Source organism: Solanum verrucosum, unplaced genomic scaffold, assembly GCF_900185275.1.
Source record: "Solanum verrucosum unplaced genomic scaffold, falcon-dt-bn FXZP01000032.1, whole genome shotgun sequence".
NCBI lineage: Eukaryota > Viridiplantae > Streptophyta > Magnoliopsida > Solanales > Solanaceae > Solanum > Solanum verrucosum.
The window spans coordinates 795,320-821,311 of record NW_026020569.1 but is presented as its reverse complement, the minus strand read 5'-3'; the positions used below and the strand labels follow the sequence as shown (position 1 = coordinate 821,311).

The following is a 25,992-nucleotide window of genomic DNA, read 5'->3' as shown; positions in this document are numbered from 1 at the left end:
TGTCAGTTTTCATTAAATATTCCCTTAAGTTAGTTAAAAGTTCTAATGCAAATAAATTTGCAGGGGAAAAGTCATTTTAGGGAATTGAAATAACTTAACTATCTTTTAAAAAGCAAAATTGTAATTTGCTTCTCAATTTACTATGAAATGAAATTAATTTACACCAAGTCTGGAATTTCATTTAACAGAAGTAATGATAGACCTTGAACCTTAAATATGCGTTTTTCTTCTTAATGCTTCATTTTCCTTTGCTTTGTAACCCAAGGATTAGAAAGGTTTTAATCAGAGTTATTATTCAATGGACTTCTTTATGAATTTTTTTTAATATCAACTTTAAGCTTGATTCTGTAACTGAGTACATTTTACTAACACCAGGAACTTCTGCAAAGTAGACTACATTAAGAAATTGCGAGGTAAATCAAGGAATTTCTTCAAAGAAGAGTAGTGGAAGAAAAAAGTAGTGGAAGTCGCTTTTAATTTTAGTGACAACGAGTTGCAACCCTTCAATCTTATTATGATGTTATGAAGATCTAAAGCAAATTTGGAGCGAACTGGTAGAAGAATCACTGAAGTGGGTTTAATTAAATTGCAAAAGATAATTAACATTCATTATATTCATGAACTTGAAACTTTTTAAAATTTTAATTTTATAATGGAACACATATAAGTATGTTGTTTTAAGAAGATTACTTCACATTGATGAGCGATAAATGTCTGCCCAAAACCTAGTAATTTTATAAGCATATGGGTATCACAAGAATTGCTCCATGGTGGATTTCTTGGCATTTATGAACTGTGGAAAAAGTGCTAAGGCTCAGCAAATGGCAGAGCAGAAATAGATAGCTAAAGTTCCCTTGGAATCTGATGGACCTAAAACTTGAATGGCTTAGCTGTGCTCAGGTGACTTACGTGGAACCTACACTTTTCACTTTTTCTCAGGACTCTACCTCCACAAAAGTAGAAAGTGCTACATTTGTTTATAAACTATATGCTTTTAAATGCTGATTTAGATTAGCCTCCAGGTCCTTTAACAGTCCACTGATACTTTTTAAAATGAGACATCTTTGTTGAAGTCCTGAAAAGTAATTGGACAAGATTTAAAAGGGATAAGATAGTAGAGCACCTTGAATATGCTGTTGTCTGGATCAGGAATATCTCAAAGAATTTGACTTGTTTGTCCTTTATTCTGGCACGAATAATATTGGCCGTGACACATTGATGCGTATTCTTTTCCTTTGCTAGTGAGTTGTGAGGTGGATAAAAGTTCTTCTGTCCAACGAATAGCAGTGCCGAATAGGATATTAAAAGTACTCAATGATCAAAAAGGACCTAAAAGTGGACATCCAAGCCATCTTGGATGAAATTTCTTAGCCACAAAGTTCTTACCTACATTTCCATTTTATTCCTTGATATGCAGGACAATTACTTCACATCAGAAAAGGTAAAAGTGCAATATGCTGTCCTTCTGCGTCTTGTTCAGGCAGTTGCATACTTTGAGTCCCCCGTATCAGCTTACAAGTGATAAAAGGATATTGTGGTTTGATTACTGATACTGTTGGAGCCATGGAATACCTACTCATTTTATGCCTCATGGTTTACTGTGACTGGAAATCCAATGAACTGGATCACATGGATTGCTAAAAGATAGAAGATTATCAATTTATGTAGCTGCGACAGAACTTGTTGGATTATGTAGCATTTTGTTAAAGAGTACATTGCGTTGTTTAGGCAGTGCTTAAGTGTAAGTCTGTGCCTAGAAAGACAGCCAACTAATTGCTTCTTAATAAGTGTAAGTAGTAATTTATAATGCCTGTAAGTTTTGTTTTGAAGAGGGCGATAATATACAATAATTATAAAACAACAAAAATCCAATGTAATCCCACAAGTGGGGTCTGGAGTGGGTAAGATGTATGCAATCTTACCCCTAACTTTATGTGGTATAGAAGCTGTTTCCGATTGACCTTCGGGCTTCGGCAACCCTCCTCTCTTTATCTAGGCTTAGGACGATAATTTCAACAAGCTCACATTGACAGAGTCAAAGAACAAATAATTATAAAGCAAAGTCATTTATCACTTGTTAAGAAAACGTTATGGAAAAAATGTTAATGATTAAAAACAGGTAGTTAGAAACTTAGTGAACAAAATTAGTCAATAAAATTGAATTAGAAACTTAAATTTGCATCTTTGCAACGGATTTTGAACTTGGATTGACATGTTTTATTCTTTATTTATGTTTCACTTGCAATTTTTTTGTCAGTTCATTTGTCCATATAATGGCTTGTTTGTGGTTATTTTTATTTCTTCATCTTCATATTCGTCTTCCTTCACTGACATGTGTTTTTTAATCGTTCTTTGCACTTAAAACCCGACCATACCCTGGGGGTGCTCTTCTTCCCTTTTGCTTTTGACTCTGTTGGAGGAACTAGAGTCCACAGTCCAGCATCCAGTAATGTTCATACTGCCATGTTTTTTTTTTTTTTGGTTAATTATATATAAACGGTTAATGAAATGGATTAAAAAAAGAACCTTTAGATCCCAAGATAGGATGATCACTTTAGTAGTCAATTGCCTTGATGCACTTTCCACTTTTAAGTTTCAGTAAAGGTGAAGGGAAAGTACCTATGTCCTTGCTGATTAAAGAATAAAAACTGTATTTTAATATTAAACTTTTGCTGATCATTGCAGTATTTTGCTTACATGGTGCTTATGAACTACCATTTTTAGGAAAAAGTATTGCATCAGTGCTTTCCTATCCTTTGAGAAGTGGACCTTTTATTCTTTATCTTCAGTGATGGGTCATTTATTGTGCTGAAAGAGAATCTGGGACAAACACTAGATGAGGGAGAGGCCCTGGACCAAAAGAGTATGTTCCAACAAAAGGATGACCACAGTGGAAAGCAGAAAGCAGAAAGCAGAATTGAGCTTCAATTATATTGCACCAGCTCACAATGTCATATACCGCCACTGAGCATCCAGAGGTCGTTGGTAATAGTGCTTTTCCTATTACTTGTGGTTGCACTGAGTTCTTTTTATTTGGAAAAGGTAACTGCGGTCAATTCTTCTTTTCTTTTTTCTTTTCCCTTTAGGCATCTGGTATCTGAATTTGTGCCGGGTAGGTCCACTAAGGAGGTAAAATTTTGTACCAAAAGGTTTTAGGGTACAGATTTCTCATCCACACCACCCCCACCTTGATTCTGCAGTCAATCCTTTGCTCTTGCAGAACTACTACTTTTTGTCTTGTTAGGTCAATCCATTTACACTGGAGGGGCTCTTTGTTTGCTTTCTCCTCAGAAAAATTGTACGTACTGACTGCAACATGATCTACAAGGAAGAACTCCTTTTGCATATACAACAATGCAGAGAATTTAATAAGTTCTCTTCGGAGAACTACTTTAGTAACATTTTTAATTATTCAAGAGCTAGTTATATTGATAATCATGTAAGAGTTACACTAGTAATACTAGGTTTAGAGACTTCTAGTTAATCTTCTCTATGTTGCATTCAGAATGAAGGGACAATTCTATAACTGTTATCTGCCATTAATTGTGTGGAGAACATCTGGTCTACTTCAGCCTCTACGTCCGTTCTCTTTGCAAATCGACCTTTGATTCTTGGCCTTGTTTCTGCATAGGCTTTTCTTGAAGCATACCTTATGGTTTTCTCAAATTTACGATTCTTCTTCTTCTCTCTGTACCGTAGGACTCTGGCTTCTCTGTCCATTGGAGTAAGCTGGGGAGGTATCTGAATTGGAGGGCCTGAGAAAAGGTCAATGGTCCCTTTTTGAGGTCGTGGGTGGGAGTTTGAAGTTTCACTTAGTGCAGATTCTGGGACTACACTGACATCCATCGACGAAACAGAAACCTGATAAAGAAAACAAAAGGGGTTATCGCTCCGGTTAACTATCACTTAAATGATAACTAAAGTTGATTGTCCATGAAAATTGAAATCAGTTATCTGAAAAATAAGGCATAAAAGTTTAGATCCAAGAAAATTTCCTTGGTTCATTCAAGAAAACAGACTAGCAAGACTGCAGGATTTATCTTGATGATCAGGACATAAAACTACAGCAACATCCGTGTAGAATGTCGCTGATTAACAACATGAACGTTGTAACGTTGTGTTAAATCAAGTTTCAAAAGAAAGCCGAAGGAAAAGCAAAAAAGGTGAAGATTCTTTAAGACAACTCATGAATTGAAAGTGCATATTGCTTGAATTGAGATATATGAATAAAGTGAAGAAAACATACACTGTGACTCATAGAAGCAGGGTAACCGAGTCGAGTGTTAGAATTGTCATAATCCATCCCCAGCTGAAAATTCAGGTGGTGACTTTGTTGTTGTTGGTGGTAAAAAAATAGAGATTTTCCCTGACCGTCCTGAACGGGCACCACACTATCTCCACCATAGCTCTTCCGAGGAACAGAGTAATGTTGTTGCTGTTGGTTAACATTGTACTGATCATTGAACTGACTATCCTCTCCATATTCTGCAAGATCCAAGTAGTCATCGACTACTTCCCCACCAAACAACATACCATAGTTGCTAGTTTGATTGTTGTTATTGTGAACGTTGTTCTTATTGTTGTCCTTAGCAGGATGATTCAGCAACAACCATGAAGCTGCTTCATCTTCATCTTCTTCATCTATAGTCGTATCATCTGCATCTTGTGTTAAACTCAAGAACCCATCATCCTCCGTTCCTTCCCCCGTGGACCCACCAATCATCATAGAATCACTGCCAACAGTGTCAACAGCTGGAGGACCATAAAGGGTTCCTGGAGATTGGAATCAGAGCCAAATTTAGAATTTAAGTTTGATGAGTTCAATTTTTATGTTTTTTATTATTTAAAACATTACACTTTTGATATTATGGTTTAGAAGCCATATATAATGAATTTTTTGTTATTTTTCTCATGTAGGAGTATATATGGTCTGTGTGAAGAAAAATGGTGGCTACCTGGAATGGGAATAATTGGGATACGGTGGTGACGATGTGCCAAGGGGTTGGCAGAATGGATGTCAGCATCGCAGGAGGCACAAAGTGAGGCAGCATCCGCCTTGCAAAGAAAGGCTGCAGGGGCACACTCGCAGGCCTCACAAACCCACACACGCTTGTGACGAGAAGCCACCAGACTTGCTGCATGTATGCGGGCGTCACAGCCTGCACACAAATAGGCAGAATCCGCCTGGCAGTAAATGGTACAGGTAACTGAACGGCAACTGTCACACACCCTTGCCCAGTAATTGCTGCTGCCATCAAAACCCCCATTGTTCTCCTTTTTCAACATTGAACTATTTTTAGCCTATTTTTTCTTCTTGCTCTCTATTTTCTGTTGTACTTCGAATACTGAAGTTTAGCAGGTATGCTGCAGACTTATGGGGCACTGTGGAATATGAAGGGGGAAAGTAGGGAGAATAACAGTAGGCAACTATCAAGTGGGGAGAGAATCCAAGGGCAACATGTGGAGGGAAGTTAATGGGTAGGAAAAGTTTTTTCATTATCTTGTGGTGGCTGGTGATTCTGGTGGGGCCGGAAGGTGGGGTCAGGCCACAAGGAGGTTGAAACAAGTGGGTCCAGGGGCCTTGGGCTTTTGGAATCAATTGAGGTGGGAGAGCTTTGTTCAAGAGATTGCCTTTATGGGGTGGACTATACCGACACACTTCCCATAGTTTATTAGGTTTTCACTGTTAGGGGTGGGCATGGTACGGACCTGTATGGTATGGTATTGAAAACATTGATTTTGTAATTTCGGTTTTTAGAATACTCTCGTGATGTGATTCTCGTTGAATCTCATAATAGAATCCAAATGATCAAAACATATGCCTAAGCAGGTTAAATGGGAAGAATACTTTAAAGGTCATATATAGTAGTGGAGTGGAAGAATTAGGAAGTCTTGTTCTTGGAGAGCAAGATTATTTTTGTTTCATTGTAAGAATTGCTGAGTTTGGCATACGTAGGCTTACTTCACATGTTGAATTTATACTGTTTGGAAGATCCCTTCAGAGTTCAGTACTTTGATAAGCATCTATAATATTGACGTTTTCCCTTTCTATGATTTCAAAATAGTGGTGTAGGAAGGAGAAGAAAATAGCAGTTGAGAAAATATAGAGGAACTTTGTCATAGAAAACCTCATTTGAAAGACTTGAGACTTTGATGCTCTACTAACATTAGGAAAAGAAACTCAGCACCACATCAAAAGAAAATAATTGGTGCTGCAACAGACACGATAAAAGTTCTTGTTTCAAAATTGAAAAAATGTATGTTGGGCAACTGATTTGGTGTCTGAATATTGACATGTATCTTTTATCTAATGATAGAGAGGAAATGGTCTCTTATGACCACGTACAAATTGAAAAGAAGAAAATGACCTTTTTAGATCTCTTATATGGGGCTAGGGCTTATTAAGGACACATAGCGAATTCTGTGGGCTCGGATAATTAATTCACAGTTCTGTATTTTTCGTTAAATTTTTCTTTCCTGATTATTTCGTATCTTCTGCTTTATTGTTTTGAACATATGATACTAACATCTATTGTTACGGTTTGTTATGGTTCAACTTATAAGTCTGTTTGAATTTGAGACGTGATGGTTTAAGGATTTATTTCTTTTTCCAAATATGTCTTTTTCTGATAAAGAATACAAGCTTCATATAGGTACACATAATTTTAGAAATGGTATATAAAGGGAGAAACATTATCAGGAACAAAGCTATATGGGGTAAGATGGGAATGACATTCGTGACGGACAAGATGAGGGAAGTGAGACTGAGATGGTTCGGGCATGTGAAGAGGAGGTGTGCGGATACGCTAGTTAGGAGGTTGGTTGTAGCAGGAGTTAGGAGAGGTAGTGGTGACCAAAAACGAAATGGGGGGAGTTGATTAGACAAGACAAAACATGACACCACTTCAGCTTATTGAGGACATGTCCCTAGATAAGAGGGTATGGCGATCGAGGATTAGGGTAGAAGGTTAGTAGGTAGCTGAATGTGGTCGCTCATTAGTTGGGAGTGGCAGGGGCTAACCTCATATCCTTTTGTCCCTATTTATTAGTATTAATTTAGTTATCACAGTTTTTTTTTGTCAATGTTTTTGCTATCTGTTGTTCTATTTTGCATGTAGCTTGATATTTTGCTGTCATTTCTTTTCTTCCTGCAATCCTTTTCCAAATAACTTCACTTTTTTAGCCGAGGTCTGTCAGAAACAATCTCTCTATCCCACAAAGGTATTTCTGCATACATCTGTCTCCCTCCAGACCTCACTTGTGGGATTAAACTAGGTTTGTTCTCATTGTTTTTTGATATCTATAAAGGGACAATTGCCTCTAAGGTAGAGCATCTCGGTATGGCATGAAAGAATCTTTGTTTGGTATATACAAAGGGATTACTCTACATACAAATGCATCTTGGTATATAAAAAAGAGGACAAATGCATTTTTCAGATTTTTCCCCACTAAATACACAAATTTGAAATGCTTATACAATTTTACCTCTTAATGCTATTATTGGATAAAATTGATGATATGGCACGAAAGAATCTTTGTTGTGGCTGTCAACCAGATAAAAAAAGTAATGATGTTTGGCAAATGGCATTGCGGAAATAGATACATAAAGTCCTAAGGATCTGAAAGGACCTCACACCCACAAAAAACTGAGATATGAGTTTGTAAAAAGTGCTGAGTTTCAGGTTTTCAGCGAATGGAAGAGAAGAAATAGGTACTAAAGTGTCATGGATCAAGAGGGACCTCAAACTTGAAAGGCTTTGCCAGGCTCTAATGACTTCTGTGGAACAACTTCAATGTTCTCGCTGAATAGAATCTACTCTTTTCACCTTTATGGTAGGACTCTTATCCACAAAAGTTAAAAGAAAGAAGCTCTACATTGTCTTTTAAATTATATGCTTTAAAATATTAGCCTGGATTAGCCTCTGTATGCATTCTTTGACAGTCAACTGATACAATCTAAGATGAAACATTTTTGTTGAAATCTTGCCTACGTCTGTGTGTGTGCTTCTTTCGTTCGCACATTATGAAAAATAACGGCTAGTAAAATTATCTTTAGTCAATATGATTTGCCTGTGTCCCCTAGCAGTTGAGGACTTGGAATAATAGCCTTGGGTACCAAGGTACAAATCCCAATAGAGGTGACGCTACTAGAATTTTTCGCATTTGCCTAAATCTTGGTGGAAATAATTATTCGATACTTGTAGAGCCGGTTGGAGGTAGTAGGTACCTGGTGACTTAATCAAGCTGCGTAGCCTGGCCTCACTATATGTTTCTGTAAGGCACAATCTCGACTAGCAAACTTGCTCGAAATTAGTTGTTCATTCACAATAATAAGATTGTTGTATCTGGACATTGTTGTGTAATCAACCAGAAATGAAGTTCGATATTTTCGCATTAATTAGAAAATCACTGGAAATTGTTTTGTTTTGTTTAATAATTTTTTAAGCATAGCTATCACAAGAATTGCTCCATGGTGGATTGCTTAGCATTTATGAGTTGTGGGAAAAAAAACCTGCAGCTCAGCAAATGGCAGAGCAGAAATAGATAGCTAAAGTTCCCTTGTAATCTTAGGGACCTCAAAGCTTAAAGGCTTAGCTGTGCTCAGGTGACTTAAGTGGAACCTACTCTTTTCACTTTTTCTCAGGACTCTACCTCCAAAAACTAGTAATTTTATAAGCATAGGAATCACAAGTGGATTGCTTGGCATTTATGAGCTGTAGAAAAAGTGCTGTGACTCAGCAAATGGCAGAGCAGAAATAGATACATAAAGTACCCATGGAATAGGAGGGATCTCAAACTTGAAAGTTTAGCCTTTCTCTGGTTACTTCTGTGGAACACAACAGGTCCAGGATAACTTCAATGTTCTTGTGAGATGGAATATGCTCTTTTCATTTTTTCTTAAGATTCTTGATCCACAAAAGAATAAAGTAAAGTGCTACATTCTCTTTTAAACCATATCTATAGAATATTTGTTAGGATTATCCTCCAGGTGCAAACTTTGACCCTCAACTGATACAATCTAAAATGAGGAAGCCTTATGTGTGGGTTTCCTTGGTTCACACCTTCACATAATATGTAAAACGACCAATAAAATTATCTTTAGGTAATATGGTTTTGTTCTCTCCCTTGACGTTGAGGAGTTGGGATAAAAACCTTGGAAACCAAGGTTCAAATTCCAGCAGAGACGACATTACACAGATTTTTCCGATTTGCCTAAATCTTGGTGAGCGGAATAATTTGAAAACCGTGCTGGTGGGAGGTAGCGAGGGAGTCGAGCCAGGAAAGGGAAAGAGGGTTCGAATCCCCTTCGCTGGAAAATTATTTTGTATGTACACGGTTAAAATTATTTTTAAGTATATATAGTGGATGTTGAATTCTCTTGACTTGTGTATTTATTTCGTCATATTTTTTAACCCTCTTAATGAAAATCCTGGCTTCGCCACTGAGTTGAACATTTTGGACACCACCTTGTGTGTGTGTACAATATAATCTCGAGCAGCAAATTTGCACGAAATTAGTTATTCACAGACAAGAAATAAGATTACTAAATCTGGATTTTGTTGTGGAGTCAACCAGCAATGCAGTTTGATATTTTCACATTGAATTAGAAAAATCATTAAAGGTTGTTTTGTTGTTTTAATAATTTTATTGCATTGGAATCACTAGAATTGCTCCATGATGGATTGCTTGGCTCTTATGAGCTGCGGAAAAAGTGCTGGTGTTCAGCAAATGGCATGGCATAAATAGATAGCTAAAGTACCCATGGAATCAGAGGGACCTGATCCAACTTGAAAGACTCAGGAATAACTCAAACAATCTGAGTTGTTTGTCCGTTTATTCTGGGTGGGAATAATATTGGCCGTGACACATTGATGAGTATTCTCTCTCTTTGCTAGTGAGTTGTGAGGTGGTTAAAGGTTCTTCTCTTCAACGAATAGCAGTGCAGAATTGGATACGAAAAGTACCCAATTATCAAAAAGGACCTAAAAGTGAATGTCGAAGCCATTTTAGGATGAAATTTCTTAGCCACAAAGTTCTTACCTCCTTACACTTTCATCTTATTCCTCGATAAGCTGAAACTTGCCTTGTTACTTTTTCAATGACTACTTCACATCAAAAAAGGTTTAATATGCTTTCCTTATGCGTTTTGTTCAATCAGTTGCATAATTTGATTACTAATTTCTGTTGAGGGCTTGAGGCCATGAATACCTCCTAATAGTATGCTTCACGGTTTACTGTGACTTGAAATCCAATGAATTGGATCACATGCATTGCTAAAGATAGATGAGCAACTTATTAACCTGCAAACAAGTATGAAGAGAGCAGCAACTATCTTTATTGATAGTAGTTCTTAGTGGTAAACTGTTTTGGTAGTAAATAGAGTAGTGCAGGAGTAACTGAGCAAAATAATATTGGTCGTGACACATTAATGAGTATTCTTTTTCTTTGCTAGTGAGTTGTGAGGTGGATAAAGGTTCTTCTGTTCAACGAATAGCAGTGCAGAATTGGATACTAAAAGTACCCAATGATCAAAAAAGACCTAAAAGTGAACGTCCAAGCCATTCTTGGATGAAATTTCTTAGCCACAAAGTTCTTACCTCCTTACACTTTCACCTTATTCCTAGATAAGCTGGAACTTGGCTTGTTACTTTTTCAGTGACTACTTCACATCAAAAAAAGGCTAAAGTGCAATATGCTTTCCTTCAGCTTAAGACTGATAAAAGGACATTGTCTTTTGATTATTGATACTTTTGAGGCCATGAAATACCTCCTTTTTAGTGGTAAACTGTTTTGGTAGTAAGTAGAGTAGTTCAGAAATAACTGAGCCTAATAAGTCATGTATGCTTGATGTAGATGGAGAAGATTCTATTCTAAGCACACCTCTTTCCTTTTGAAGTTGGATTATGAGGCAATTTGTTAGAAGTGCGCATGAGGAAAGTAGTTGGGTCAGAAGGGGAGGTAGTTAGAGCCAGCGGAGGTGGTGGAGAACAGTACCTGCTTGTATCTGGTGGATCATTTGGAAGGAGAGAAATCAAAGAATTTTTGTAGGGAAAGAATGCACTATAGAGAAGATTAAGTGGAAAGTAATTACCACTTTAGGTTTTTGGTGTAAAGAAATGAACATAGAAGAAGAAATTCAACTAGTGGATTTCATAGGAGCTTTGTAAGTAGTCCTGTCTTTTTGTTGGTTTTTCTATGTAACTAACACTTTTGGAGGTGGCCAGCATAGCCCTTAATGCTGAGGAATACAATGTTACCAGTTTCAAAAAAAAAAAATGCATAAACCTTGAAGCTAGATGCATCGCAGACTTGGTGTTCTGCGTCGCTAAGGCAGTGTGAGGTCTGTGCCTTAGAAAGACAGCCAACTAATTGCTTCTTAATAAGTTTAAGTAATTTATAATGATTTTGAAGTGGGCAAGCTAAAAAATAATTACAAAGCGAAGTGATACATCACTTGTTAAGAAAACATTAAGGAAAAATGTTAGTGATTCAAAATAGGTCAATAAAATACTTTATCAAAGCAAATTAGTCAATAAAATTGAATTAGAAACTTAAATTTGCATCTTTGCAACGGAATAAAAAAATGACTTTGAACTTTATTGACATGTTTTTATTATGTTTGCAATTTTATTCTCAATTCCTTAGTCCATATAAATGCTTGTTTGTGTTTATTTTTACATACTTCATCATCTTCGTCTCCTTCATTAACGTGTGCTTTTTAATTGCACTTTGCACTTAAAACCCGACCATACCCTGGTTGCTCTTCTTACCTTTTGCTTTTGACAACACCAGTTTGTTGAATCAAGTAATTTTCCTACTGCCAAGTGCTTTTAGTTGATTATATATAAACAGTTAATGAAATAAATGATACATAGAAGTGAGAACTCTTTAGATTCCAAGATAGGAGGATCACTTTAGTAGTTGTTTGACTTGATGCAAGGGTAAATACAGATGATTGGTCTTAGAGATTTTTCATTAGCTTAACAGATGTCGTTCCCCAGTCCCCTTGCTTCTATCGCCTTTAGTTTTCCTTTCACCACCCACTAAAGTGCTTCTTTTTCTTGAGCAAATTACCTATTTCCTTGCTCATTACAAATTAGAAGCTGTATGTTAGCTGTTTTAGGGATATCGTGTACCTTGATTCTGTCATTACAACAAAAAGTTTGATGATCATAGCAGTATTTTGCTTACGCTTATGCAGTACCATTTTCGGCAAAAATATTGTGCTTTCCTATCCTTGGAGAAGTGGACCTTTTATTCTTTATCTTCAGTGATGGGATATTCATTGTATTGAAGGAGAATTTGGGAAGAGGTCCTGGACCAAAAGCAGGTATTGATGAACATTATATGTCATCCAAAAAGAGTATGTTCCAACAATAAGATGACCACAGGGGAAAGCAGAAAGCAGACAGCAGAACTCAGCTTCAATTATATTGCACCAGCACACAATGTCATATACAGCCACTGAGCATTCAGAGGTCGTCGGTAATTTTGCTTTTCCCATTACTTGTGGCTGTACTGAGTTCTTTTAATGTGGAAAAGTTATATGCAGTCAATTCTTCTTTTCTTTTTTCTTTTTCCCTTTAGGCATCCAGTATCTATCTATGTGTCAGGTAGGTCCACTAAGGAGGTAAGCATTTCTTACTAAAAGTTTTTCCATTAACCCGAGACTTCTGGTTAAGGTTGTTGATGTCTCATCCATCCCACCATACTCCTTGTTACTGCAGTCAACTCTTTGCTTCTTGCGGAACTAGTACTTTTTGTCTTGTTGGGTCAACCCCTTCACACTGGAGGAGCTGTTTCTTTACTTCTTTCTGAGAAAATTGTACGTATTGACTGCAACGTGGTCTACAAGGAAGAACTCTTTTTACATATACAACAAAGCAGAGAATTTAACAAATCCTCTGTGGAAAACTGCTGTAGTACATTTCTCATTATCCAATAGCCTTAGATCGATAATGACGTAAGAGATACAATATTAATTCTAGGTTTAGGGGCTTGTAGTTGATCTTCTCTTTGTTGCATTCAGAATGAAGGGACAATTCCATAACTGCTGTCTGTCATTAATTGTGTGGAGAACATCTGGTCTACTTCAGCCTCTACGTCCGTTCTCTTTGCAAATCGGCCTTTGATTCTTGGCCTTGTTTCTGCATAGGCTTTTCTTGAAGCATACCTTATGGTTTTCTCAAATTTACGGTTCTTCTTCTTCTCTCTGTACCTTAGGACTCTGGCTTCTCTGTCCATTGGAGTAAGCTGGGGAGGTATCTGAATTGGAGGGCCTGAGAACAGATCGATGGTCCCTTTTGGAGGTCGTGGATGGGAGTTTGAAGTTTCACTTAGTGCAGATTCTGGAACAACACTGACATCCATCGACGAAATGGAAGCCTGATGATACATAAAGACAACAAAAACATGAGTGGTCAACTTCCCTATTCATGTATCACTTAAAAAGATAATTATAGTTAACTGTCCATAGAAAGTGAAATTAGCTATGTGAAAAAACATGTTAAAATACATTTAAGTGTAATTATTTATAATATTAGTATATATAAGTTAGATCCATAAAAATTCCTTGGTCCATTCAAGAAAACAGACTAGCTAGACTACAAGATTTATCCTAAGGATCTGCACATAAAGCAACAGCAACATCTGTGTAGCATGTCGCTGATTATTAACATAAACATGGTAACCTTGTGTTAAATCAAGTGTCAAAAGAAACCCAATGGAGAAGCTGAAAAGGTAAAGATTCTTAGAATTTCCACCCTTGAGGATAAGTTTTATCAAAGAATCTTGAGAACACGGTTAAACAGTAGCATACATGAATTGGAGCAGTTTAAACATTATAGTGAATTACTATTTATAACTTGAATATAAAGGATAATTGTTAAGAGTTGCTAATTACACGTTATTTCAATGTCAAGGAAGGTGAAGAAGAATCTAAACATCTTTGTTTATTTGGGAAAGAGCATAATCTTAGGTAAAGTTTAATACGACAAAAGTTCAAGGGTCAGTTTAGGTATGTAAAGGTAATCATAATAGCAAATGAGCACCTAAAATGACAAATCCTCTGTTGAAAAAGGACGAAGTGCTGGAAAAAGTAATTCGGAAGCTAAAAAGAAATGTTAAAAAAACTGAGGTTGCACAGAGTAGTAGCTTCGTAAGACAACTCACAAAGTGAGGTATATCGATAAAGTGAAGAAAACTTACACTGTGACTCAAAGAAGCAGGGTAACCATATCCAGTGTTAGAATTGTCATACTCCATTCCAAGCTGAAAATTCAGGTGGTGACTTTGTTGTTGTTGTTGTTGTTGTTGTTGCGGTTGGTGGTAAAGAATCAGAGATTTTCGCTGTCCGTTCTGAACTGGCACAACACTATCTTCAACATAGCTCTTCTGAGGAACAGAGTAATGTTGCTGCTGCTGATTAACACTGTACTGATCGTTAAATTGACTATCCCCTCCATACTCTGCAAGATCCAAGTAATCATCCACTACTTCCCCACCAAACAACATCCCATAGTTGTTATTTTGATTGTTGTTGTTATTGTTAATGTTGTTCTTATTGTTATTTTTAACAGGAGGATTCAACAATAACCATGAAGCTGCTTCATTTTCATCTTCTTCATCTATGGTTGTATCATCTGCATCTTGAGTCAAACTCAAGAATCCATCATCCTCCGTGCCTTCCCCTGTGGTCCCACCGATCATCATAGAACCACCGCTAACGGTGTGAACAGCTGGAGGACCATAGAGGGTTTCTGGATATTTGAATCAGAGACTAATTTAGAATTTAAGTTTGATGGATTCAATTTTACATTTTTGAAATTATGGTTTAGAAGTCATATTTATTGAAATTTTTAACATGTAGGAGTATATATGTTGTGTGTGAAAAAAGAAATGGTGGCTACCTGGAATGGGCATAATTGGGACACGGTGGTGACGACGTGCCAAGGGGTTTGCAGAATGGATGTCAGCATCGCAAGAGGCACAAAGTGAGGCAGCATCCGCTTTGCAAAGAAAGGCAGCAGGGGCACGCTCGCAGGCTTCGCAAACCCATACACGCTCGTGGCGAGAAGCCATGAGACTTGCTGCATGTATGCGGGAATCACAGCCCGCACACAAATAGGCGGAATCCGCCCGACAGTAAACAGTACATGTTGCGGAATGGCAACTGTCACACACCCTTGCCCAATTGTTGCTACTTCCATCAAACCCCCCACTCTTCTCTTTTTTCAACATTGGACCGACTAATTTTGGTTTCTCTTTTCTTTTCTTTCTTACTCTCTATTTTGTGTTGTAAAACTTGTAGTTGGAGTAGTGAAGTTGAGCAAGAATGCTGGAGACTTATGGGGCACTGTGAAATGTGAAGGGGCAAAGGAGGGAAAATGACAACTAGGCAACTACCAAGTGGGGAGAGAATCCACAGGTGACACGTGGAGACAAGTTAATGGGTAGGAAAAGTTGTTTCATTATCTTGTGGTGGCTGATGATTCTGGTGGAGTCAAGCAACAGGGAGGTTGAACAAGTGGGTCCAGGGGCCTTTGGCTTTTGGAATCAATTGAGGTGGGAGAGCTTTGTCCAAGAGATTGCCTTTTAGGGGGAGACTAGAGAGATAATCACACCCATATAACTCTATTTAAGCATTTTTATTATAATTTATGTCAATAATATTTTTCATATTTTATTCAACATAGCAAATATGATCCTATTTTCATGTATATCGAAAAATTTCTCGAGACTTTATTGACACACTTTCCATTGTTTATCAGGTCTCACTGTATGTGTATAAATCTGTTCACACATAACATTGGTGCACTCTGATGCATAGTGGTGTATGCAAGATTTTGTTCAGATAGTACTAGCGTAATGTCACAATTCAGCTTGCAAGTGATTTTTGTATTTGAGACGTGATGATTTAAGGATTAATTACATCTTCCAAATATGTTTTTTATCTGACAATTAAGAATACAAGCTTAATAAGCCAATACACCTTGTTCTATTTTCAATGCCCTCGTGTAAGATTTTGATCATAAAAGAAAGAGTAATGCTCCATTGATATAAACAATCCAAGTCAATCATTAATTCATGGAAGCAGTAATATTTTGAGAAATTCACCTTGTTTATTTTTACTGGGAGACTTTGCCAGAACGTTTTGTATAGTTTGATTGGGAACGTTAATTACGAGACTGTATATAAATTTACAGTTCAAAATTTAGAGTGGTCCACGGTTTCCTTTTTTAGAGTCAAACTATAAGAACTTTGGTTAACATTTTACGATGTATTTTTTTGTGATATTGATATGCAAAAAAATGCAATTTATAGTACCATTTGTATAGTTTTTGAATATCTGATTTTTTTTTTGTTTAAAATATTAAATTAATGTAATCTAATTTGACTTTTGAAAAAACGTAACATGACAAATAAAAGTGGACGGAGGAAGTATCATTTAAGGAATGAGACATCCATTTCGAAAAGTTTGAAACTGAAAGGTGGATTCTTGATTTCCCTTTTTACTTTTAAAAGCCATCCGATCTTCGGAAGGGATAAGGTTCAATTTTGCCTTATTACTATGTGAAATGGATTAATTTTATCCTCCGTTAATTATTTGTGCAAATCCTCTCCACTCACTTCTTCCACCATTAGCATTTAGCAGCACCTTGTCTCCTCAAACACCACCCATGACTAAGTGTTTCGATCATATTTGGAAGGAGATCTTAATAGTGGTAGCCACTTTTAAGACTGCTAATTAATATAAAATAATTGAAAAATAGTCATAGCACCCGTTTATTTTTCTTCTTCAAAACATTGTTCTAGAGATTGAATTTTTTACGTGTGAAAAAGTTCTGTTTAGTGTTACATGGAAGTTGTCATTCTTGAATTCGAAATAGTCAGTAATGCACACTTATTTATTTATTAAAGAGAATTGATTTTGTAGTCCAGTTATAATTCTTCTTAAACTTTACAACTTTTTTTTTTTTTTTACGAGAGAAGTTTAATTCAAATTATTTTGAGAGCACATTCCCAGGATACCGACTACAAATGCTACGTACGTGTGTTCTGTTACCAATTCCTAATGCACAGGAAAAAAAACGTCAGCGTCAACTTATTCATTTTTCTTGTCCTTTCAAATACTCATACTATTGTTTAGGATAAACCCAAAAATGTATTCTGTTGAGAGACCTCGTGGCTGCTGCTCAGTCAGACATTAACACAATTAGTAAAGCTGAGTCAGATGAGGGTTTTGTGTAAGAATTTCACCCAATGGGTTGCTGCCAATTGGAACTGGATTGAGATCCACCCTTAACCACAAGTTTTAGTGGGTTAGAAGTCAGGGACTAATTCACATGGATTTTGGGCCCAGTTGAAAGGTAAAGCCGCAATCAAAAACTTGACAATATAATGGCCTTCCTAACCCCAAACATTACTGGCCACTACTCTAATATCCTTAGCTTTGCATTTATTAGATTTCGATTTGCTGTCTTCACAATGTTGATAGACATGAAAAATTAAAAGCTATCCTTCCGTTTTATATTAGTCGATCAATTTTTTTTTTTACTAATTCACTCTCTATAAAATTTCTTGGAAATTTTATAAATAAAATGTGAACACTTGAAAAAGAACTGATTGTGAGAGTAATATAGAAAAAGTTTAATTAATATTTTTTAATTTAATAAGTTAGACAATTAATATGAAATGATCAACTAATATAATAAGATGGGAGGGGAGATAGTATTTATCTTCATCCCCAGCCTTTCATCTCAATTGGCCTCAAAATGACTTGCATTTTCATTTGTCAGTTATCGATAGCTTTGCGTAAATCAATTGATGACCAGCACACCTAGAGTAAGTCAGTCAGTCAATGACCAATGTTTTGACCATTATCCTTCTTATTGTTGACCAGTGACACTGGCAGCATAGTAAAACTCGGAGAAATAGGCATTTTTAACTTTTCAAAAGCTTGCGTTAAACATGCATCATTGTTTTCTTCTCTAAAATTTTAAGGAGTTATAATGTGTAGCTATCTTTATACGTAGTTGTAGCTTTCTGAGTAATTAGTTCAATAAATCTTTCATTGAGATACCGTGTAAAATACTATACTTTCTCTTGCTCAAACTGGCTTTCGACAAGTAATTAATAGTATTATTTGATTGCGATTTTTAAATGTATATAGATAATTATGATAATAATTTCACATAATTTAAATTATTTGGACAATAAAACTACCATTCAATACTTTTAATTAGTCCAAATTATCTTAAATCTAGCGAAAAAACATAAAATCATTGTAACAACAGAGTATAACTATGAGGGTCTTTGACGAGAGAGAGTTGCTCGGATGGTAAGCACCCCTCACTTCCAATCCTAAGGTTGCGAGTTCGAGTCATCAAGAGAGCAAAAGGGGTGGGAGCTCCTAGGAAGGGTTAAAAAAAAACTAAGAGGTCTTTAGATTGGCTTAAAAGTAGGTCTTTTTTGAAAGTGTTTGAAAAATATAAAAAAATTAACTTAAAATAACAAGTTAAGAAGTGTTTGACAAGGTCAAAAACCAAGAGAAATTTTTATTTTTTTAAAGTCAATCAGGCTCTAAGTAAAGTAATTACTCATCTTCTATTTTTTCACAGCGAGTGACAGCCTGCAGAACTCGGTCATGTCCCATTTTATGAAATGGTTATACTAATAGTAGAGTCAGAAATTTTGATAAAGAGAAGTTGGGATGAACCTAACGTTCTAAGTCTGCCCCTAACCGACAGTGCATATCTATGGAGTAGTACAAATGGAGCTTGTCTACATTAGGCACATGGAGTTTCATGTACGATACGTGGCAGCCTTTTCAGTCATTCCATGATGACAATTGAAGCGTCCATGTTTACTCAAAGTTAGATAGGCACTTGAGAGCTAGGAACATATATTACTCCTTGTTCACATCTGTGAAGATTACAATTTTTTATTATTATTTTAAATTCTATAACAAATCAAATTATATCACGTAAATTAAAACGAAGCAGAGTAAAAAAGGAATGTCAGGGGAACAAGGAGCACAGCCAAAGGGATGTTTAACACCAACTACATATGAATCAGTTGAGAAAGAGGGAGAGAAGAAGCCTAGAACGGATCTCCATTCAAGTGAAGATGAATGTGGTATTCAAATTGAGAAACTTGAGGACAGGCTGGCTTAGGAGGCCCTGTTTTTGGTGCTGGCAAGGATGAGACCAAGCAAGACTTGGGCGTTACTGGCACCGCCCAGTAACAAATAATTAGGGTTAATACATCAGATGGTCACTCAACTATCCACTTTTGCCTCAGAAAGTCACTCAACTTTTAATTTTCACTAAAAAGTCACCATGTGAGTGACTTTCTGAGGAAATACTGGATAGTTGAGTGATCATCTGAGATATTAACCCAAATAATTAATGTACCAACTTTTATTTTTACATTTACACAAGCCTCGTGACTCGTGCTATGTTTTTTCAATGCGTGATGAAGAAAATTTATACCAGTGGTAATAGTCAAATATGTATAGGGCTTGAAATAATCCAAAGTTGGTAAACAATGATTCCACGCTTGCTTTAGTCTATATACTTTATTTTAACCAGCAGCGCTTTCACATTATACTACTCACTATGTTATTGGAAGTAGAATTTTACAAGAAAGACAGTTCTTTAAAATTTGTAGTCTATCATAAATTTTACACATTTGGTTATTTAATTAAAAGTAAGAGGGAACTTAATAAATTTAAACATAGAAAGGTGATTTTTTTGGGACAAATTAAAAAGAAAAAATTATCTAAATATACAATTTATTTTACCATATTCTTTAAAATCCGATATCATTTGAAAAAAATTACAAAAAATTCTTATGTGTCTCCTATTATGAGATACATTATTTTATGCGATGTATCTAGACGTTGAGTGATGTGTACGAAATTGAGACGTGATGTATCGGAACGTTGAGGGATGTATTTGAAACTAGTACGTGATGTATCAGGATGTTGAGTGATGTCTACTAAATCGAAACGCGATTTATCAAAACGTTGAGGGATGTATTCGAAATTGGTAGGCGATGTATCGGGACGTTTTAGCTCTTAATATTATGAAATTTGTGTATAATTCGACAAAAAATAAAAAATAAAAAATAAAAAATAAAAAATAAAAAAAAAATTATATATATATATATAGGACAAAAGGAGTATGATTAAGCTAAGCAATGAGTCTAGCGTGCGTAGGCATCTAATTGCTTCATTGAGTATTGGGGTTTGGGGGTTTGATTGTGTGATTTTTGAGAGCAGGCCGTTGGAGAGAAATGAGAGGTGAAATTGGTTGGGTCGAACGTACTATGGGCCATTTGAGTCCAGACCTGGGCTTTGGCTTTGAATTCTCTTGTAGCCCAATACTATATAATTCTAGGCCCTTTTTGTGGAACTTTCACATATAGCAAACATAAAAATCATATTTGTATGTTATATCTATAGTTTGCATAATTGTGCTTCATAACATATTATATGTTTGCTATGGAGCTTTTGATTTGTATAGTTCGCTGCAAGCATTCAATTTTATACGAATTGTTCAGTTTTGTATAAATTCATTTATACATTGTAATTTGTATAATAAGATTTGTATTTGTATAACTATAAGTGTATAGGATGAAAATATATGAATTTGTATTTGTATATACACTCTTCTCTCGCTTTATACAAACACAAATGCATTTTATACACTTATATCGAAATGTATAAAATGACTAATTATATACCGAAAATGGTTAATTGTATACCGAATCAGATGGCAAAAAATGGAATGTTTGCTGCGAATTACAATTAAAATAAACTATGGCTATAGCATTTAATTTGAATTAATAATTTTCTATTTCATACAATTTCCTTTTTTGTTTAAACAAATTGAATCCTAAAGAAACCTCATAGTCATGGTGATTATGTGATTTTGACCGCAATATGTATCTTCTAATTTTAAACACCCATAGGCCATATGGAGTTAGTCTTTTATGGAATACATCTAAATTAAATATAATGACGTTGTTTCTCCCAATATTTTTAATTGTTATGATAAAATATTATTTTATATATTGAAAAACATATAATATAACACAAGATTAAAAATTGGTTGCGAAAAAAGCTATTATACTGAAAATGTAATAGACTCCTAACATAAGATCAAAAAATGATTCTGAAAAGGCATTGGTTGTTACAGTGAAATGTTATTGTAGACAATAGTTGTTATAGAGAGGTCTCATTGTTATCATAGACGATAGTTGTTTAGTTTTATGTATTTCATTTGTTTATTACAACTTGATAACACATTTTTGCGATTGGCTAATACATCAATAAGAAATTTCTATGGTGGACCACTGTGTTTTCTTGGATTCCTTGCTATTATGAATATTTACATCTATTATGTCTTTAGTGTGGCTTCGTGCGTTGCACTAAAATATAAACTATAGTTCTACCTTAGGTAGCTAGCAACTTTTTCTTAAAGAATAAGCTTCAAAAATCATTAGCTTCTCCACCAGCAATTCCATTACATCTTCAATAGGCGTTGCTAATCATTATTATGGCATGCTAATTAGTACTACTAATTACTAAGTCAAATGACGTAAAAAGCACACTATAATGCTTAAAAGTTCATTTCAGATTTTTCAAATTACAACATTGTCTAAACTACAAATACAGGTGAAAAAAATCGAACTCTCGATTGAAATTAGATGAACATATACAATAAAGAAACGAAAAAATAACAGAACACATCAAAGTTCTTTGAATCTTTGATGGTTCATTACTATACATTACCACATAGTTTAATAAATTACCTCTCTACGTGTGAAATTTTACGTTTTGTAGTTATAAATATGTGTAATTAACTTGCTCACCTAGGACCAGACAGCTCCATGGCTTGTACAAGTAACAAAGAATCATCGGTGAGATCTGAAAATCTCTCGGATGAGGATAGCTCTTTAGTTTTGTACTTGTTACTACCATCAAATTTTTGGGATGCTTCCCACCTCTCTGCAAGTCCATCACCTTCAAGCATTCGAACGATTTCAGACATTTTTGGTCTGTGTCCTGGAAGATATTGTGTGCAAAGCAGAGCAACTTGAACCATTTCCTCTAGCTCGATTCGATCATAGTTGGTTCTCAAATCTTTATCAACAAGGACATCAAGTTTCTTCTCTTGATGAATTTTCCTAACCTGATATAATGTAATGTAAACCAAATGTTACACTTTACAGGATATATACAATGTCGCAAAACATGCCATCTGACTATAAGAGCATGTTGTTAAGGGTAAAATGAGAAGTCTAAAGTTAAATAGTTTTCAAATATAGAAAGTGTTAAACTTATTTGAGGCTTGTCAAATTGATACTTACCCAATCAAGCATTACTCCCTTTTGGTTAGCTGCTTTTCCAAATTCTATAGCTCTCATTCCTGTGATCAGCTCAAGTAGAAGGATCCCAAATCCAAACACATCTGTTTTCTCAGATGATTGTCCTGTTGACAGGTATTCAGGGGCTATATGCCCTACTGTACCGCGCACAGCAGTTGTGACATGTGAATCCTGGTGATCCAAAAGCTTTGCCAGCCCAAAATCTCCCACAACCGCCTCACAAAAGTCATCAAGCAATATATTTGCTGCTTTAACATCTCTATGAATTATCTTTGGATCACATTGTTCGTGAAGATATAACAGTCCTCGAGCAGCTCCTATAGCAATTCGCTTCCTTGTTCCCCAATCCAACACAGGTTTTACTATAGAAAGTAACATGGACTATATTTCAGCAAAAGACAAATAAGATATCTGAAATGCCACTTTGCTAATTTCATATGTTTTTTTTACCTCTTAGACGCAAAGCTACACTACCATTGGACATAAAAGGGTAAACCAAAAGCTTCTCCGACTGTGTCATACAAAATCCATAGAGCCTGAGGAGGTTACGATGCACTGCTAAGCTTATCATTTCGACTTCTGTTTGGAATTGTTTCTCACCACCAATTGCATTGCCATCATTTAGCCTCTTAACAGCCACAGGAGTACCGTCTGGGAGATGGCCTTTATAAACATTACCAAAACCACCTTTTCCTAAAATGTTTTTGTTGCTGAAGTTGTTGGTTGCAATTTGGAGATCCTTGAATTGAAATCTTCTTAAATTTCCAAGGGAAACTTCTTCATGATGCCGATCTAATAATAGCAAATTATACAAATGAGTATGAAGCAATGATCATAACTTTCATGAGAACATTGAGCTTGAGTTTAGAACAGATGACCAACCTTTAACATCAAAAAAGGCTTGTTGATTGTGTCTATGCCTTGACCATAGAAAGAGTCCAATTCCAAGAACGAGCAAAAAAATGCAACCAAGAGTCGAGCCAAATACAAGCGCGATTTTATGACCTTTTTGCTTCCCAGAAGGCGAAGCTGGATAACAAACACGGAGCAATAAAGTGAGGTGAAACAGAAGAAATGCAAAATCAGAAATTACAGGTAAGAAAAAATGGTTAGATTTGGAAAATGACATTCTATAATGCATACATTCTGAACCATTCAATGTCATTGACATTGGCAGCAATTGCATTCCATAGCAGTCTGGCTCAGACCCCGTCTCGCAGATCAATGGATTTCCAACAATGCTACAATCACAGAACAACATAAATTATTCTTAACATTCCAGCTTTCTATTAACAAGACATGAATAAACTGTTAATTAGCTTACTTGAATTTCTTAGCAGGGAACCTAGGTACCGGTCCACTCAAGTTATTGAAGGATAAGTCCCTGAATCAAAAGGTTAAATACCAAAATCAATCTCAAGTTTTGAAAAGGATAAAAGGAAAAAGATAAGTAAAGCAATAAGGATTTACACTAGAGTAAGCTGTGACATGTTGGCTAATGAGACTGGAATTTCTCCTGATAGACTGTTATTGTTGAGCCTCCTGAACAAATTATTATAGGGAAACTGATATTGGAACTGTTGGAAGATAGAAAAATGAAGCATAAAAATTGAAGTTTAGTATGAGAATTGGCTCTCTGTTAAGATTCTTACATGTACTTGAGGTCACTCAAGTGTCCCAAAGAAACAGGAATATCACCAGTGAAGAAGTTATCAGAAAGATCAAGAGTCTGAAGTTTGGAGAGCCTTCCAATTTCTTTTGGGATTGGTCCTGTTATATTGTTATTCTGCAGCAATCTGTTTCAAAAGAAAAAAAAAATGGTTATTCAAGAAAGTAACAGAAACAATCAAGAAAGGTTGAAATCACTGATTTTAGTAACTCACATAATCTGAAGATTTGTCAAATTGCCAATGCTAGGAGAAAAAGTACCAGACAGATTCTGGCTTGGTGCCCCTCTGCATAATACAGAAAGGTAAAAAAAATAATTCAACTTTTGAATTGCAAAGACACAAACAAAGAAAAAGATTTCATCTTTGCAAGAAATACTTACAAGCCAATAACCAAACTCTCAGAAGAACAAGTAACCATAGCCCAACTACATGGATCAACAGAAGTACTATCCCAATTATCAAGAACCCCATGAGGATCCTTCAAAGCAACTTTTATGGCCATTAAAGCTTGCACTGAGGGGAAAAAAAAAAAAGAGGAACATCCCAGATGAAATTTTAGTATTTTCAGTATACATTATGAAGAATTTTATCAAAATAACACTAATTACCTTCAAAGTTGACACCTTTAGGAGAAAGCAATCCTGCTGCAGAACTCCAAAGAGCCAAGAATGTAGCCACATACAAGAATGCAACCTTTATCTCTCTTTTCTTTTCCATTAAATTTCAAGAAAGAAACAGAAACTCAAATGAATACCAGAGAGACAAACCCCTCTATTGGATTTTCTTTCTTCTAATAGTCTTTTTGATTGAGAACAAAACTATAGCTTTTGTATGCCAGAAAATCATTTTATTACTGTCTTGTCAGTCTCCATGGAAAGAAAAGAAAAACAGTCTTTGTAAAAAGGAGAACTTAGCATGCCTGTCACTGGGGACACAGACCCTTAGTGAGGAAAAGAATATATTAAAAAAATTTAAACATTAATAAAACAAATTAGAGGGAGTTGTTTGGATAGTAACTATTTTCATAAGATTGTGATTTCGAGTCATCAAGGAAACAAAGATAGTAACTCGTCAGGGAGGGGTTAAGAAAACCACATTAATAAAAAGAATATACTTTTAAGTTTTACCATTAGTCTAAATGGAAATCTAATTGCTACTATCTTAATCAAGAACTTTGTCTTGAAGTATAGACATAGAAATGACAAGTTTTCTAATGGACCGTTCTTTTAAGCTTAAATCAAAATCACTCTTTGAAGACAAATAAGCAAAAGCATTAGTCTAATGTGCAGCTATAATAAGACCAAAAATTCCTCATGGGTGAGTCAGTCACTAGCTAACTTATGGCTTAGAAATAAGTTATTTTTTGTCATTATCATATGAGCTTTATTATGTGCAATAGTAGTAATATTTTATTTATAAAAAAAATTGGGAACAAACATTTGGGATGTGTAAGAGTGCAAGTAATGGCTATGGGAGTTGGATTTGCAAGGGAATCCAACATTCCCTGAGTTTGGCCATTCAACAAAATCCCAAAAACTTATCTGTTTTTAAAAATTCTCTGTTTTAAAAAGAGGCTAAGAATGTGGGAATCTCAAGAAAATTAGGCTAGAGATTGATAATGGGTTTGGTGAACTGACCAGTCACATAGGCTAGGGACCCTAGACCACGCCCATGATGAGGGGTATCTTTGTTGGTTATAACAATTATTTTTACCAGATAAATATATTTTGCGTTATTACAAATGTAATTTAACATGTTATAACACGTTATCTATTTTAAATAAGAAATAATATTTCAAGATTTTTAAAATTTATAGGTAAATTAGTGTGATGTGTTTCAATAGAGCACATGAAGTACACATGATAAAATGTTCATATTAGATATTCCCGATTCAAATTTCTAAAGAAGCTTTTGTGTATATTCTCAA

The 25,992-nt window shown here is 35.5% G+C and overlaps 3 protein-coding genes, 1 long non-coding RNA gene and 1 pseudogene across 4 annotated transcripts; 2 read left to right on the top strand and 3 right to left on the bottom strand.

Moving 5' to 3' along the window:
- Positions 1-1,112: 1,112 nt before the first annotated feature.
- LOC125810693 (uncharacterized) lies at positions 1,113-5,514 on the top strand. The gene is made up of 4 exons (XR_007441884.1): positions 1,113-1,441; positions 2,686-2,985; positions 4,594-5,203; positions 5,371-5,514. It is a non-coding gene; the product is annotated as an uncharacterized LOC125810693 (long non-coding RNA).
- Positions 3,502-5,301, bottom strand: LOC125810692 (zinc finger protein CONSTANS-LIKE 2-like). The gene is made up of 3 exons (XM_049490166.1): positions 4,956-5,301; positions 4,247-4,773; positions 3,502-3,861 (listed from the first exon to the last, which is right to left on the bottom strand). The coding sequence occupies exons 1-3, from the start codon at positions 5,284-5,286 to the stop codon at positions 3,502-3,504; spliced, it is 1,218 nt and encodes a 405-aa protein (XP_049346123.1). The 5' UTR covers positions 5,287-5,301.
- Positions 5,515-12,401: 6,887 nt separating the features above from the next.
- LOC125810690 (zinc finger protein CONSTANS-LIKE 2-like) lies at positions 12,402-15,352 on the bottom strand. The gene is made up of 3 exons (XM_049490164.1): positions 14,910-15,352; positions 14,209-14,759; positions 12,402-13,386 (listed from the first exon to the last, which is right to left on the bottom strand). The coding sequence occupies exons 1-3, from the start codon at positions 15,238-15,240 to the stop codon at positions 13,027-13,029; spliced, it is 1,242 nt and encodes a 413-aa protein (XP_049346121.1). The 5' UTR covers positions 15,241-15,352; the 3' UTR covers positions 12,402-13,026.
- A 3,664-nt stretch (positions 15,353-19,016) lies between these two features.
- LOC125811124 (uncharacterized) lies at positions 19,017-19,246 on the top strand (annotated as a pseudogene).
- A 2,377-nt stretch (positions 19,247-21,623) lies between these two features.
- Positions 21,624-24,966, bottom strand: LOC125811090 (protein NSP-INTERACTING KINASE 1-like). Its single transcript, XM_049490583.1, has 11 exons — positions 24,674-24,966; positions 24,446-24,578; positions 24,279-24,350; positions 24,048-24,191; positions 23,866-23,937; positions 23,720-23,779; positions 23,539-23,636; positions 23,278-23,424; positions 22,846-23,187; positions 22,378-22,757; positions 21,624-22,199 (listed from the first exon to the last, which is right to left on the bottom strand). Exons 1-11 carry the CDS (start codon positions 24,780-24,782, stop codon positions 21,876-21,878), a joined length of 1,881 nt encoding a protein of 626 aa, XP_049346540.1. The 5' UTR covers positions 24,783-24,966; the 3' UTR covers positions 21,624-21,875.
- Positions 24,967-25,992: the final 1,026 nt, after the last annotated feature.

Excerpts from the sequence above, each read along its gene's own strand:
- LOC125810690 (XM_049490164.1), bottom strand. The coding sequence starts at position 15,240 with ATGTTGAAAAAAGAGAAGAGTGGGGGGTTTGATGGAAGTAGCAACAAT. Across the intron at positions 14,760-14,909 it reads CCCAATTATGCCCATTCCAG|AAACCCTCTATGGTCCTCCA; the intron begins GTAGCCACCATT and ends TCAAATATCCAG. Across the intron at positions 13,387-14,208 it reads CTGCTTCTTTGAGTCACAGT|GCTTCCATTTCGTCGATGGA; the intron begins GTAAGTTTTCTT and ends ATGTATCATCAG.
- LOC125811090 (XM_049490583.1), bottom strand. The coding sequence starts at position 24,782 with ATGGAAAAGAAAAGAGAGATAAAGGTTGCATTCTTGTATGTGGCTACA. Across the intron at positions 24,351-24,445 it reads GAGAGTTTGGTTATTGGCTT|AGGGGCACCAAGCCAGAATC; the intron begins GTAAGTATTTCT and ends TGTATTATGCAG. Across the intron at positions 24,192-24,278 it reads TTGACAAATCTTCAGATTAT|ATTGCTGCAGAATAACAATA; the intron begins GTGAGTTACTAA and ends CTTTTGAAACAG.
- LOC125810692 (XM_049490166.1), bottom strand. The coding sequence starts at position 5,286 with ATGTTGAAAAAGGAGAACAATGGGGGTTTTGATGGCAGCAGCAATTAC. Across the intron at positions 4,774-4,955 it reads CCCAATTATTCCCATTCCAG|GAACCCTTTATGGTCCTCCA; the intron begins GTAGCCACCATT and ends TCCAATCTCCAG. Across the intron at positions 3,862-4,246 it reads CTGCTTCTATGAGTCACAGT|GTTTCTGTTTCGTCGATGGA; the intron begins GTATGTTTTCTT and ends TTTCTTTATCAG.